This window comes from Dermochelys coriacea, chromosome 2 (genome assembly GCF_009764565.3).
Source record: "Dermochelys coriacea isolate rDerCor1 chromosome 2, rDerCor1.pri.v4, whole genome shotgun sequence".
Lineage (NCBI taxonomy): Eukaryota > Metazoa > Chordata > Testudines > Dermochelyidae > Dermochelys > Dermochelys coriacea.
The window spans coordinates 30708806-30725912 of NC_050069.1; the positions used below are offsets into that span (position 1 = coordinate 30708806).

At 36.8% G+C, this 17107-nt stretch overlaps 1 protein-coding gene across 3 annotated transcripts in view; it reads left to right on the plus strand.

Annotated features, from left to right (window-relative positions):
- Positions 1 to 17107, plus strand: part of CSMD3 (CUB and Sushi multiple domains 3) — a 1226382-nt gene that overhangs the window by 1006345 nt on the left and 202930 nt on the right. For all 3 annotated transcript variants that reach the window (XM_038390468.2, XM_038390469.2, XM_038390471.2), the window contains one exon: positions 15063 to 15181. In XM_038390468.2, the coding sequence (XP_038246396.1) occupies positions 15063 to 15181 (119 nt within the window). The remainder of the gene's footprint in view (positions 1 to 15062; positions 15182 to 17107) is intronic.

Consider the following 17107-nt stretch of genomic DNA (forward strand, 5'->3'; position numbering starts at 1 on the left):
AAAATGCTTTTAGGCTTGTATAATTTATTTTATTTCATTTTAATTCTTAATATTCTATTAAAATGTCAGCATAATAATAACAGCCTATTATTATGTCAGCATAATAATAACAATAGAGCTTCCTCTCTTAATACTGCAGTAAGTGTATCCTGGGCTAATAAACTCTGAATCCAAAATACCTGGGGAGCCTTGGCCTCCAGGTATATTCAGTCCAAGATGTGGTTATCGCCTTGTAAAAAAGAAGCACTTCTTCTATATATTGCTAACTGAATTGTACCCACTCATGCCTTTGGACAGTAAACTATTCAAAATCGTCTTTACTATTTGTTTTGCTTAGTATTGTTTGCCTCTTATAAAATGACACATTATAAAGACTATTCATACATACATGTTGTTTTTGTATATACGATTTATATGTCATCGTAATCATTCTTGTTTAAAGGGGTGAATTTAATCTAAATCTCAATCGATAAAGACTTACAGGATGTGAATATAATTTTACATGCTTTTTGACAGAAAACACGGTTTCATGGACTTTAGAGCTTGTTGAATTAATTTTATGTCATTCTTTGATTAAATTAGAAGTTTGATACAGGTAAGTGTGTTGACATAATATAAAAAGAAAAGGAGTACTTGTGGCATCTTAGAGACTAGCAAATTTATTAGAGCATAAGCTTTCGTGAGCTACAGCTCACTTCATCGTATGCATTTGGTGGAAAAAACAGAGGAGAGATTTATATACACACACACACACAGAGAACATGAAACAATGGGTTTATCATACACACTGTAAGGAGAGTGATCACTTAAGATAAGCCATCACCAGCAGCAGGGGGGGGAAAGGAGGAAAACCTTTCATGGTGACAAGCAAGGTAGGCTAATTCCAGCAGTTAACAAGAATATCAGAGGAACAGTGGGGGGTGGGGTGGGAGGGAGAAATACCATGGGGAAATAGTTTTACTTTGTGTAATGACTCATCCATTCCCAGTCTCTATTCAAGCCTAAGTTAATTGTATCCAGTTTGCAAATTAATTCCAATTCAGCAGTCTCTCGTTGGAGTCTGTTTTTGAAGCTTTTTTGTTGAAGTATAGCCACTCTTAGGTCTGTGATCGAGTGACCAGAGAGATTGAAGTGTTCTCCAACTGGTTTTTGAATGTTATAATTCTTGACGTCTGATTTGTGTCCATTCATTCTTTTACGTAGAGACTGTCCAGTTTGGCCAATGTACATGGCAGAGGGGCATTGCTGGCACATGATGGCATATATCACATTGGTAGATGCGCAGGTGAATGAGCCTCTGATAGTGTGGCTGATGTGATTAGGCCCTATGATGGTATCCCCTGAATAGATATGTGGACAGAGTTGGCAACGGGCTTTGTTGCAAGGATAGGTTCCTGGGTTAGTGGTTCTGTTGTGTGGTGTGTGGTTGCTGGTGAGTATTTGCTTCAGATTGGGGGTCTGTCTGTAAGCAAGGACTGGTCTGTCTCCCAAGATCTGTGAGAGTGATGGGTCGTCCTTCAGGATAGGTTGTAGATCCTTGATGATGCGTTGGAGAGGTTTTAGTTGGGGGCTGAAGGTGATGGCTAGTGGCGTTCTGTTGTTTTCTTTGTTAAGCCTGTCCTGTAGTAGGTGACTTCTGGGTACTCTTCTGGCTCTGTCAATCTGTCACCTTCAGCCCCCAACTAAAACCTCTCCAACGCATCATCAAGGATCTACAACCTATCCTGAAGGACGACCCATCACTCTCACAGATCTTGGGAGACAGACCAGTCCTTGGTTACAGACAGCCCCCTGTGACATAATATATTTAGCCATTTGCAAACTGATTGACTTAGTATAGTATGACATTCTGAATAAAAAAAGTACTATATAAATTCAATATATTATATATTAAAGGGATTAACAAGTGGCTAATTGATTGACTCATAATGTAATTCTTAATGGACAAGCATGGTGGTAGTGAAGTCTGAATAGTATTTTTGCTCTACCCATTGCTATTTACTATTTTTATCAGTAACGTAGAAGAAACCATGAAGTCATTGCTGATTAACTTTGCAGGTGACACAAAGGTTAATGCAGTAGTAAATTAAAATTTCTACAGATCTATCTGGAGAGTTTGGTGTGTGAGACACAATTGTACATTTGTTTTAACAGAGCCAAAAGGCAAAGTCATATATCTAGGAACAAAGGACATAGGCCACACTTACATGGTGGGGGACTGTATCCTGGAAAACAATTAATCTGAAAAAAGATTTATGGGTGACAGTATATAATAAATTGAACATGGCCTTTCAGTGGAATGCTGTGGATTGGAGTGTGAATGTATTCCTTGGATATATAAAAAGTGAGAAATGAGTGGGGATAGGGAACTGGAATTACTCCTCATTACAATATTGGTGAGGCAGAATACTGTGATAAGTTTTGGTGTCCACAATTTAAACTGGATGTTGAAAAATAAGAATGTGTTTAGAGAGCTCAAAGAATGAACTGGTATCTAGAAAATATAACTTACATTGAGAGACTTAAAGAGGTGAAGCTATTATTTTATTGAAGAGGAGATTAAGAGATGACTTGATCAAGATCTATAAGTACTTACCAAAGGAGAAGATAACTGAGGATAGCACTCAATGTATTACAAAAAGACGAAACAAGATCCAATAACTGGGAAGTTGAAGCTAGAAAAAATCAAATGGAAAACAAAGCACAAATTAACCAGTGGAACAGATAACCAAGGGATGTGGTACATTCTCTATTGCTTGGAGATATAGATATGGATATAAAAGATATCCTTTAATTCATCGACAAGTAATTGGGCTCTATGTAAGAATTATTGAGTAAAGAGCTATGGCTAGTGGTATGGAGGTCAGATTAAATTATCCTTTCTGGCTTTGAAATCTATGAAATTTTATAGATCATATCAGTGAATCATCACTGAGGAAGAAAGTAAGCTATAAAAATTATGACAATTACTCATCAAGTATAATATAAAAATTAAAAATTTAATTAATTGAATTAAACACAAGTGCTTATATAGTTTTAAATGTAGCATATGCATAATCAGCAAGTACAAGAACAAATATATAGAGCATAAAAAGATCACAATTTATTCTACAGTATATGGAATCTCAGAAAGTGTGTGTGTGTGCGTTTGCATGTGAGCTCAGTCCTATATAGCCAGGCAAAATAGTAGAACTTGTGTAATTGAGACTTAAAGACAATAGGAAACATGTTATTCACACACACATACCCCATCACCACCATAAAACAATATTGTTCTGTGCTGCTGGAATACTGTGAGAACCCATTCTCTGTCAGAACAAAACAATGGTTATCAAGGATGGACCACTGGATCCTGGTTTATTCCATGGATTTGTTTAATCTGATAAGAAGACAAATTCTTCATTACTTCGCATATGGTTTGATGGGAGTTGTTGTGGATTGGGAAAAGGCATCTTCAAATATCCCTTCTTATTTTAGCAAGGGACTGAGGGGTGATTTGATCAGACCACCAGAGGAGGTGGCCACTCCCTGGAGTACTGGTTGGAAGAAGGCAATGGGGTACCAAGGTTATCCTTCTTGTCTCTCCTGACTGCTCAGCATGCTCATAGTGGGTCTACTTGAGCCTGGGCTTTGGAGAGTAGAGTAGAATCTTCACTTTGCTTGGGCATGCATTGGCCAGTTTAGGAGGCTGAGGGAGCTGATTGGCTCCAGTGAAAGACCCCACCACCACTCCCCATGGTATGAATCCCCAGGCACACAACAGTAATTTTTGCTGCTGGAAGGTGCCCTACTCCCCTGCCTTGTAAGTGCTGTATCTGTCACAGCTGGGTTTCCAGGCTTCTTGTGGGTCTAACCCAATCACCTTTTGTGGTCAAAAAGGAACTTTTTCTTCTGGGCAGTATTGGCAAGGTGGCTTTTCGTATATTTGTTTGTTTTGTTTTGTTTTTCCACTTTTCTCATAGTGTCTTGGAAGTAGGGGATAATAAGTACAGAGATAACACCCCATTCTTCAACACTCCCCCTCCCCAATGGTATGGGGATCATCAATATGGTTCTAACTTCTGTTTAGTGTCTTTTGAGCATGGTAAGAGGCTTTACAGTTCCAGTTTCTGGGATAAACCTGAGCACATGACTCACAAGCACTGGGAGATCCTATTAGGCCGTAAGGTGGGGGAAATTTTAAATCTTCTCAGACTGAGACCCCGTTATCTGTCCCCTTGTATTCCTTCATGGTGGGAAGGTGAAGGGATTCTGCAGTGGGCTGAATCATTACTTTGATAGCAGAAAGTTGGTAAAGGAAACCAAGCCTCATTCTTTGCTTTCATTGCATTAAGACAAGATGGTAAGTGATTTGTTTGTTTGTAATTCATTAGCGTGTCAGATATTTGTGTTGCATGTTCCAAGTAAATTAGATCAGGTTATTTTAGTTTATTTTAGCACTAGTTCTTCTTCTGTATTTACACTGTGACTGCATAGAAACAGATATGAAGAAAATTAGGATACGAGAAAGCCTACTTTAAATATGCTGTTACAATATAATTGGCATTTTCCTTCAATTTGTATTTTTTCATTGGAAGAAAACCTTCTTAACAGGCACACATATTATATATTCTCCTACACATTTATTTGTTGATCAAAAATTGGCACATTCCCAACCACCAGTCCATGTACTGAACCTGGTACTAATTACACTTCCCTGTGCAACATGCCACTGAAACCTCAGGGCAGATTTAGCACTTGAGAGAATCAGCTTTAATGTTCAGTCAGGATTCCATAAGAGCCTACATTGGAGTCTGCTAAAGGCATGTGCTGATTTAGCACATACCAGCCCCCCTCTGATCATATACCCCCCAGCTTCCCTGACCATATACCACACCTGGCCAGAATTTCCTGCTTTGCACCTTTAGTTGCTAGGCAGTTGTGGCCACTTTTTGATTGCCACACTCTTGACCATAGCAGCAGTGTTGCTGAGGCAACGCCCAGGGTGCCAGGGTTGGGAGACACCGGAATTGGGGTGCTATTTTCGTTGTTAGCAACAAAAGGGCCAGGGTATAGTGCCACAGTTCTCCCCCATGAAGGTCAGATGCTCTTTGATTATTACTGTTTCAGATATTCTGTAAGTGGATTAATTTTTTACTAACCTCCTAGAATGTTCTGAACCTTTGTGGAATCTTGTGGCACTTTCCAGATTTTCTGAGAATTCATTTTCCTTGAACCTCCTAAAATGTTGTCAGCCATACCCTTGTGGGTATATAAGGGAGTGGGGCATCGGCAGTCAGTTAGTGAGATATAAAAACAAACATTAGTGAAGTTGGAGCCCAGATGTGATATTGTAAACCTTGTTTTATTGTGTAATTGTGAAAGTGTAATTGTGTTTTAAGAGGTGAAGAGTGTAAGTAGCAACTAATAAAGGACATATTTAATGAGACACTAGAGATATCTATCAAACACCTATCTAAACAACCATATAAAAGAAATACTGTTAGTTCTTCTGCCATGCTTTTGCTGTTGTGACTGCTACGACTTTGATGAGAAGCTGCCTTGATTATGTTGTGGTCTACAGAGGTGCCATTACTGCTGACAAAGAAATGACAGAAAAAGCATATTAACTGGAAGAAGAGACAGTTTGGTAACGAGGACAGAGATGAAGTGATGAGAAGCTCAGAAGAAAAATTCAAGAGGGAGGTTTTTTTGCTCACTCATTGATACTGCTTGAGTGTCCATTGAAGAAAGGTTCGAACAAATGAAGCATCACAAAAAGACTTGTGGCAGTTGTCTGACCTTAGTGAGACAGGAAAACACTCGTGAACAATTGGTACAGACCTTCAGTAGATGTTGACACATGGAGAGTGTTCGGATGTTAATGATAATGTCTATGTCGAACTGGACAACATCCATCACATTTTGCCACATGGGAAGCACTCTCCACTCCAAGTTCTCCAATTCACTCACAATGCAGAGCTGAAGGACACTATTTCTAATGTATGGATAGCTTTGAGGATTCCACTCACGCTGCCAGTCAGAGTTGCGAGCAGAGCTTTTCGAATCTCAGGTTCATTAAAACATATCTTTGATGGCCGATGGCCGATGAGAGACTGACATCGCTTTCTGTTTTATCTCTTGAAAATGCCATTGGCCAGTCTTTGGATCTCTGTGACACTGTATTTCGGTTTGCGACCTTTTGAACTAAAGGACTAGGTTTAACATTCTAAGGCTGTTACATATTGTAACACTATTTAATACTGCCCGCCCCCCCCCAGTGTTGGTGCACAGTTCAATTTCTTGATGTTAGTACATTTCAGTTATTCTTAAAATTAAAAAGTTTCTATAGGCTTAAAGGAAACATTTTTTTTATTTGCTTATATATGGCATGAATAAATATAGATTTACAGATCCTAGTGTACAAATTTATTGTCTTATATGACAGGGATAAATCATACATGCAAATTGTGCATCAAATTCATGAAATGGGGTACAAATCCAATAAAAAAATAAGGTATTCAAAAGTTTAACAAGTGGAGGGGGGTGAAGATGTCCCTCGCCTCGGGTGCCATTTGGTCTAGGAACTGGCCCTGACTAGAAGCATATGCATTATTCAATACAGTGTATATCATTTAGACCCATCTCTCATAATATAGAGTAGAGAAGTCTATGGGAAAATACTTCCCCTTGCCATAGTGATTATTTTTCATTTCAACTGGGAATTTTCAAGAGCAATTCTTCCTTCTGTTTCAATCCAAATACATCCTCAATTAATAGTTATTCTGTACACTTCCCTGTCCTGAGGGACAATGCTTGAATTACTGAGAAATCCAGATGTGCTTCTTCATGTAACTAGCCAAGGATAACTGGCACTTATTTTTACAAAATAGTTTAAATTGGGTGTAATGATGCATCTCCTTTGCATCAAGGTATTGAACATATATACCCAAAACCGGAATAGGGCTCTTTTCTCATCATTATTCTTTTTCTTTTGTGTGTTTACTTGTATATAGAGTCCTTAAGTATTTTTAATAGGCATAATTAAGGCTACAATTTGATCACGGAGGTCATGGAAGTCGCAGAATCCGTGACTTCGGCAGACCTCTGTGACTTCGGCCCTCAGCTGCTGGGAACTGCAGGGTACTGTCACCTCCTGTGGTGGCCGGGACCTGCGGGGTACCCTGCCACCACCAGTTGAATCCCGTGACTGCGGGCAACATGGGTGGAATCCCCCGGGAGCTCCCCAGCCACCGGGGCTGCAGGTGGAGGGGAGGAATCCCCCAGGAGCTCCCCAGCCTACAGGGCGGGGGGGAATCCCCCAGCAGCTCCCCAGGTGCTACAAAAGGGGATCCCACCCAGTTCCCAGTCACTGGGCAGGGGCCGCAGCTCCCAGCCACAGCAGGGCAGGGTGCTGAACACTCCTCCCTCCCTGTTTTGTCATGAACATTTTTAGTAAAATTCAGGGACAGGTCACAGCATCCGTGAATTTTTGTTAATGCCTGTGACCTGTCCATGATTTTTACTAAAAATGTCCATGACAAAATCATAGCCTTAAGAATAATGCATGAACTATGAATTACCCTAAATATGTAAACATACTGCGTTGACTCAAGTCTCTCAAAAGTTAATGTAACAGAGTGTTTTGTTTCAGAGTAGCAGCCGTGTTAGTCTGTATTCGCAAAAAGAAAAGGAGTACTTGTGGCACCTTAGAGACTAACAAATTTATTAGAGCATAAGCTTTCGTGAGCTACAGCTCACTTCATCGGATGCATCCGATGAAGTGAGCTGTAGCTCACCAAAGCTTATGCTCTAATAAATTTGTTAGTCTCTAAGGTGCCAAGAGTGTTTTGTAATGGTTAAATACAGTTAGTGTATTGATTCTTACTCTATAGAGTTTTAGGCTTACTGCAAATTGTAGTCTTTACTCCTTCTACTAATTAGATAATGGATTACTATTAATAGTATTTTGAGATTAATTGGGTGCCCATCAATATTAATTGCCTCATACCTATTTTCTGCCCATGCAACACCTATTTCAATTTAGCAATGAATACGAGCTGCCAATATACATTTTAAAAGCTATTCCTGCACAATCATATATTTAGTATCTGCCATCATTTTAACATCATTAGCTGACATGAACATCCATAAAAATAAAGAGGACTAAAAATTAAAAAGTGAATTATGACTTTGAAGACTTCTGTATTTGAACTGTACTTTATCCACAGCTTCCTTTGTGGTGTTTCTTTTTTAGAGCAAATTATTAATGCAAAAAAAGGTATTTGTGAACATTTGGGAAAGGGGGGCATTAAAGAACCAGACATTTGCTTCCATGGTTTTCACAACCCTTTCCTTCTATCATTCGTATTAGTAAGTTAAATGTGGGTTTTTTTTTGTTTTTCTTTTTTTAATCACAAGTATTCAAGAGATACAAAAGTCTTAAAAAATATTCTTGCATTGGACTGGCCATATTGAAATCCTTTTTGATTCTCATTCTCTTGTTTATTAATGTTTTGAATATCCATTTTGAATAGGGATTATTTTGGATTATTATGGATATTTTGAAGAAGCAGAAACAACTTAGGGGACTAGTCATGCACTACGTATAGTGAATAGTCAAAATACACAGTATGTGAACACCCTATACCATCAGCATTCATAACCATCATGTTGCCACTAGATAGTTTACAGGACTTTTGCTAAGTGCACTATTAATAATAAGAAGTCTGATCAATGTCATGCTCCAGGTTACTGTAGATCATTGCAAAATTCAAAACTATACTACTGTACTTTTACCTCTGTATTTCCTTAGGACCAAAAAACCCACTCACTCCCATCTTAGGCTATGTTTACACTACAAGCCATGGGTATGATTCCCCTGCTCGTGTACACATACTCACACTATCTCTCATCAAGGTAGCATAAGTACAAATAGCACTGCAGCCACAGTACCACTTGTAGTGGCAGTAAATGCATGGCTGAGCCGGGCCGAGTACATACCCACTAGTTTTCAGGTGTTTGTGCTTGGCACATCTCAGTTGTGCCACTACTGCCATAACCAGTGCTACAGTAGCTATTGTTTAAACTCAAGCTAACTCGATGAGAGCTAGTGCTAATATGGGTACATGAGCAGGGGAATCACACCCCTCACTTGTAGCATAGACATAGCCTTAGTTAGAGGGTGCAAAGGGTGTATTTGGTGTCAGAACTTTGGAAAGGTCCATGGGACTAAGTGTGGTACAGGCAAAGAATTTTGACAAAGTCAGAATCCTCTAAATATTTTGTCCAAAACTTGGATAAACCTAACTCACACTTCTTTTGAGGTCCCAAAACATTGAGCTAACTTTTGTTTTATATAATATCTCATTTTTTAAAAATAAAGCTGTTTATTTAGGATATTTGAACAGGTTTACAAAAACCTTTCTATATAAATATCAGAGACAAAACGAAAATTGTTACAACAGTCAGCTTTTGTTCAGAGAAACATATAGAAATATAATAATCAGATCTCTCTATTTAACAGGATATTTCCATATTACAGAGTGAACATATTTACACTAGCCAGGATGTGCTGTTTCTGATGATTTTATTAAATTAAATATTTGATTCACATATTTAAAAAACCAAGCACATGTATCAAATGTTCATATTAAAAAAAAAGTTGGACAGGTATGCTGTTATTTTTTGCAAGTAAATGTACTTTATCTGAATATTGAATTAATGATAACCAAATATCTAAGTATCTAGTTGTGCTCTGCATATTTTGCTGACTACAAAATTGGTATGTTACTTTTTCCATAACAGCTACCTCCCATATTGTTTTGAACCATTCCTCTAGAGTTGGCTCTGCTCTTCCAGATTCTGTCTGGAAGCAAAATTACCAGAATACTTTGAGACAGGCTATCCTTGTGGTGTTTGCATCTGATATGGATACACACTTCAACTCTATTAATTGCCATCATTATGGAGTAGAAAGGGGTAATTTGAATTGCTAGGTACCAAGTAATGTTATTTTAAAATTAATAAAGGTATTATGAGAGATAAGATAGGTGAGGTAGTATATTTTATTGGACCAGGTTCTGTTGGTGTGAGAAACAAGCTATTGAGCTTATACATAACTCTTCTTCAGAGCTCTCGGAGTTTGTCTCAAGGTCCCCAGAGTTACCATTTATTTGTTACAGAAATTAAAGTTCAATTAATTATGTTGTACAAAGCACAAATTTAATATCACATATATTGTTTGATCATAGCACAAAAGAAAATAGTATGAAGTTAAAGCAAGGTAAAGTTTAAAATGCAGCTTTTCTGAGTTGGTCCATTAAAAAAGATTCTCACCCACCTTCTCTCTCTAATATCCTGGGACCAACATGGCTACAACTATATTGCATGATAAATACAAAGGCACAAAAAAGTTTAATGACCAAAACAAACAAACAAACACAAAATAATTGTATTAATATAATTTTGCATCAATATGGAGAGTCTGTCCACCTCATAATGCTCCAGTATATCTTTTAATTAGATGTTTTCTATGATAATTTATTTTTTCTTGAAGATATTCATTTTAATAATTAAGTCAGCGGCCATATACTGTACAATGTTGTTGTAACCAGCAATATAGACACATGTGGTTGCAATTCTAGAGAGAAATGATTACAAAGATAACTTAGCTGTGAATTTTTGGTCTTTATCTGGCAATTTCCACTGTTTTTCTTAGTTTCTATATTTCAAATCCTGTTCCCTTTAAATTCAGTGGTGCCAGGATTTCACCCTATATTGCATACTTATACTGTGTACCTTTCATGTAAATGACTTCTATGGAATATTTATAGTCTATACAGAGGAGTACACAATATTAAAAGATGCTATACATTTGTATTTGTAATGTTAAAAATGTTTGATATTAAATTATATAATTTGAGAAGGGGTTATGGTTACACATTTAACTTTAACTTTTACATTTTCTGACATTTGAATACCATCTTGACATTATTTTAACAAAGTTTTCTCTATGCAATTTTATATGTAATTTTGAGTCATGTTATATAAATACTACTATGTACACAAGAGATCTGACCCATCTGTTTGTGAAATTATGATGCCTTAAAAAGTCATACAATGAAATTAAGCCAAGATGTGTGTGTTTATCAGCCGGTTAAGGCATCCATGGAATTATTCAACACAAAATTGTTTTAATCCAACATGTCATTTGATTTACTTTTCAAAGAAATTTCCCCTCTGTATGGAGGCTGTTGTCCTTTTGTTGTTTTGGAGGGAGGAATAATTTGTCTGTGCTGTATAATGAGAGGTTTTTACCAGAGTTTTAGTTGTTAGAGCTTTTTGTTTCCTTTCCAGGTTTGTGTAGCATGGGATATATTGTCTTTTTATTTAGTAAGGGTGCACTTAAATAAATTCTGTGCATGATTTCAACAAGCGGAAAGTTTTAATAGTTCAAGTAATTAATATAGCATAATCAATTCCTCTGAGTTCCCTCATCATATGATTCACTCTTTGTTAGGGAGTCTGTGTAAGGAACAAAAGTGGGGCTTAAGTTAAACTGTTTATTTACAAACTTTTTTTTATTAAGTGAAAGAAAGCAAAGCAGCCTGTCTGCCTCCATGTTTTAGGCTATCTGTTAACTGTGGACATTTTATTACTGCTGAATTTTCAGAAGAAAAAAAAAGGAGCCATGTTAACAGTGCAGATATACCGATAAAATAAAGGTTAAAAACTGCACCCATCCAATTTCCTCAGCTCAGCAATCTGAAAGTTAATGGAGTTTTCACTGCATGAAATGTGTTGGAAAGTACTCTTTTTATTTTTAATTGGCATTTCTGAACCTACTATGTATTATTTTTCAAGGGATCATTTGTGACCCTGGCTTCATAGGAACCTTTTGTAAGAGGCTGCAAACAAATTTCCAGCTTACTTTAATACTGGCTTAACAATCAAAAGGAAAGTTGTCATGTTTAATATTTAAACAAAATGTTCAATTTTTAAACATGGAAGTTCTTTTTTATGATTACTAAACCAGTATAAAAATTATTTCAAGAGATTTGTATCCCAGAAGGAACTTTGCGGGTAGCAAGAAATATTTGAGTTTCGTGAAAAATGCCTATATTTGACCAGATGTAGTAGTAATATTGATAACAAATAATAAATAATTAAGAATATTTTCTTTTATTCCTTCATAAATATAACATCAGTGTTTCTAACAGTTGCAGTTCTACTAGTAAAAAGAAAAGGAGTACTTGTGGCACCTTAGAGATTAACAAATTTATTTGAGCATAAGCTTTTGTGAGCTACAAAAGTTTATGTTCAAATAAATTTGTTAGTCTCTAAGGTGCCACAAATACTCCTTTTCTTTTGCGAATACAGACTAACATGGCTGCTACTCTGAAACCAGTTCTACTAGTGATGTATTTAAATAGTTTGGAGCACCAGGAATCAGTTCATTCAGATATGTAAAAAATTTTTATCAGTAATTCTTATAAATGTTCTTCAGTGGACTGACAGTTTAGTTCACGGGCTGTTTAACAGTTTTTGTGTGTGTGTGTGAGAGAGAGAGTGTGTAAGAGAGAGAGAGATGGTGAGGTGTGTTAATATAGCTTATTGAAGCTTTTTAAAATAATAGAATAAGTATTTGACCAAACCTCATTGATGCACTGTAGTCTTCATGGGTAGTGGAATATATATCAGAAGAAAACAGGTTGGATCACTTTTCCAGGATTCTAGGGAGGTGGTATATCTGTAAATGTTATCATAAGTTTAGGCAATATCATACCTTGTTTGATTGGGGAGCATTGTGTGACATGAAAAGATTTCCTGTGCCCCGGAATTAAAATTGGACTGACAAAATAATAGTAAAGGGTTGTACTGGAGGATGTTAGAGCAGGTGATCTAATAGTGGAGGTCTTCTTGTCTCATGGAATAATCAGTAGTGGACCCGGTGAACTAATTTCTATAATTCTATAATTTCTATAATTTAGTAACAAAAACTCAAACCCAAATAATGAGAAGGATTATTTTTGCAGTTATGATGTATTAATATATCAGAACATAAATAAAGTTGTGAAATAAAAAGCCATTTCTTAAGTTTCATTACTATATATGTCTTTTTTTTTTTTAAGTCTAGTACTGATATCACACATTCTTAGATTTCACCAACCAAGTAATGAATGTAAACTCTTCAGGCACCGTAAGAGGTCATTTGTCTTCAAGTAATTTATTGCCTAAGTTAACAGTGACCAGAAGTGGTTACCCTCAGTGATGTGTTTGAGGGCCTATGTTGATTATATCCAGTTTCTGATGATCAGATGTCCACAACACAAAACAGATATCATAGTTGTTACTCTTGGTAGTCTCAATAAAGAGAACAATGTCTTGAATAGGCATTTGAAGTGGTTTATCCAAGTTAGGTTTGAGGTATGTTTGTGTAGTGAGAAGCTTGCATTGCTGTTGTCTTGTGTTTACCCGTTGCATGGATAACCAGTCTTCAGGCTCCAGTGGTATTAATCTAGTAATCTTTTTTCTAGCAATATAAGTGCATTTAAAAAGTGATATACTACAGCTTACTCTTTTAGGATAAGAATTAGTGTGTCAATTATATGTTAAAAAATCATCATCTTAGTTCCTAAATAGCAGGCATTTAAGTTGGATTTTTGTGTTTCTATTTTGGTGTTATCAATAAAACTGACTGATGCTATTATAATATTAAGCTGATGACACTTTTTAGTGATATGCAAAATATGTCTCATAAAGGACCTAATTTATATGACATATTTTGTATACCACTAAGAACTTTATCAGCTTTCAATTTTCATATACTATATAAATGTACTTTTTTTAAAGGGTAAACTAAATTTTCTCTGAAAATTCCAGAAGAAACACTTCCAGATGAAGTAATCAGTCACTTTAATATGTTTTTAGACATACAAATGCCCAATGATGCCAATATTTTGACAAGGAAATCCCACAAAATTTCCCCCTTAGCATGCATACCAGGAGCATATGTCTATAGTCCCTGATGTAGTAAAGCACTTGATTGTATTCCTAACTTTAAGCCTGTTAGTAGTCAGTAGAATTAGTCATGCTTAATTTTAAGAACATGCTTAACTACTTTGCTGGATTGATGCTATGAAGAAGGTCTGTGGAGGCATTTCTTTTTCCCTTGTGACAGTATAAAGACATATCAGTTCTTGCCAAACATAATTTCTATTACATGCCAACTTTGTACCTACTTTCTAATCATACAAAACCGAACACCTTTGCCCCATCCCTTCTCCGAGGCCCCACTCAGCACACTCCATCCCCCCTCCCTGTGTTGCTCGCTCTCGCCCTCCCTCACTCGCTTATTTTCACCGGGCTGGGGAGGGTCTCTTTTTGACCCGGTGTTCCAGTTGAAAATGGGACACCTGGCAACCCTAATTTACATCTATATTGGAAATATCTGTACTGGTGTTCAGTGTATCTCCTTTTATTTGTCTCTTCTTTAAACAGTCCCAGTCTTATCAACCTCTCATAGAGAAGTTGTTGCAATCATTCTCAGTACCCATCTTAAAACACCCATCTATTTCTGCTATATCCTATTATAGCATGAGAGTATTCACTACAGTGGTGCTGTATTATTTTCTGAAGTATTTGGATATAATGGGGAAAATGTTTAACATGAGATGATGGCTTCTGTTTAGTTAAGGTTTGCTTAAATATGACATGTCATGAAAGACTGCATGGTTGAATAAAAATTACCGAACATTGAACTAGAGGAATGGGGCAAGAACCTATATAGAAATGTCCTCCTCACTGTGGGGTTTTTTAACACCTCACATTTTGTGCAATCTGCTTCACTTCAAAAGACAGAGATTTTTGTTTTCAGAAGTATTTTTATGAGCCACAAGAATAAGTCATTGCTGAAATTTGTATACACACAGGTTGGCAGAATTTTAACAGTGGGCTCCTGGAGCACCTGAGAGCCACCTCACACTTGCCGATATGCAGCATCAGCTAATATGCAGAGCACTTTATAATTGAAAATAGATGAAGTTTACATTCTAATTGCTAAACTTTTCAACTTTTCACAGCTATAGGTTTGGACTCTTGCCCTGAACCACAGACCCCTAGCAATGGAATTAAAATTGGAGATAGATACATGGTTGGGGATGTGGTCTCTTTCCACTGTGATCAGGGATATTCCCTTCAGGTAGGTCAATTTTACAGTTTCAAAATCTGTCTTTCACTTCAATATTTTTTATGCCCAAATTCTTCTATATCAACTCCACACTGAAAATGTCATAATAATAGAATAGATGATGGCTTTGCAGGACTGATAAGTCTCTTTGTGTCAAATATAAGATCTACCACTATCCAATTGTCCTCCAAAAAGTGTTGATCTCCATTTCCTCTTCCTGTTGTTATTATTTCCAATTGATGCCCTTGGTGTGCATAAATCTTAACAGATGTCGTATGCCTTGGTCTTAGCCCTGATAATCTGATAATCTAAGTTAAATAAATAAATTGATGAATAATAGCATTAGATCATGATGAGTAGGAGGAAAATGAAAAGAATTTGAAGAGGAGGAAAAACAGTAAACAAACAATGGGAAGGGAATTCTGCCACTGGGAGATCATTTTTTTCCAGGAAAGCAGATTATACATATGGTTTTCTTTCAGATGTTTCCTGTTTATTACTTTTTTTACTATTTTTACCCAAAGGAAAGTTTCAAAAATGGGTGTTGTTGTTGTTTTTTTTCCCCCAAAACAAGCTATTCCATGGTACTAAAAAAGATAGGCCTGGAGGCAATTTAGTGAGCATGAATTACAATTAGTTTTGTAAGGAATATCTTATGTATTTGAGTCTCCTCAGATGTGCATCCAATAGGAAACTGTCAGCCCACGTCAGAGGTTTGGATTTTTTTTCAGACTTCTTTCAGCTAAACCAGAGAACCAAATGCAAAACCTAGTACTGTGTGGATTTGTGTCACTCTTTGAAGGACTAAGAATCCAACTGATAGATTATTTTCCTCTAAAAACATATTATTTTTTCATCATACTCTATAGTTAATAGTCTTTGTTTTATTTAGTGGCGTAGACATGATGGTCTCAGGATATTAGAGAGACAAGGAGGGTGGGGTAATATCTTTTATTGGACCAATTTCTGTTAGTGTAAGCTACAAAGCTGGTCTCTGTCGCCATCAGAAGTTGGTCCAAAACACATATTACCTCACCCATTGTGTCTTCATTTTATTTAACTCTTTCAGAGCATAAGAGAGAGAGAGAACACAACAAAACGTAAATTACTTATAGAAAATGTATTGTTAACTTTCTTAGCTAATGACATGAATCATGAAGCGAAAAGCTTTCTTGCTGTGATGTAATAACACATAAGTTATTAACTAGTTCTTGACACCTTATGAGTTAAAGTAAAGACTCATTTCTTTGCCTTTCGTTTCCTCAATAACATCGGTCTAGCCTTCTGTGCTCCGCTACTGCATAAAATGCACACAAAAGATTCTGTCATCAGACCCAGATTCTGTGCATTAGAGGGAAGGGTGTCAAACACAAATCATTCCAACACCTGCTTCACTCAATTCTGTTAGGACCCACATGCTATGGTGATGGATGGATAATCAAAAGAACGTGAAATTTTATAGATCCTACTGTAAAATAATGCAATGTCTATTGTAAACTGAGAGATCATTATTAATAATAGTGTGTCTCTTGATCATACAAATGGCAGCAAAGCTTTTTCACCCTGTCATGTCAACCACATTTTATTTATTCTTCACTTCAAGCCAAACCCAGTCCCAAGCACCAGTGCTGAATCCAAACACTTTATTGGGGATCTCCATACAGGAAAAGGAGTCAAGAATTCTTCTTCATAAGGGTGTTAAGCTTAAAAGAACATTTCCAGCACTTACTGTGCAAGGAGTCTCCCTTGGGCTGGGGACAGAGGATGGATATAATTATTTGGCTACAATTACACTTGGAGCTGGGCAATGTGATTCACAGCTCATGTAGACATACATGGTTTACTCTCTGGCTTTGGTTATGTAAGTGGTTGCTGTGGAGTTCCTTGCTCCCTCTGCTTAGCAACAGGAGGTAGCATGAATGACAGCAATGGAAAGTG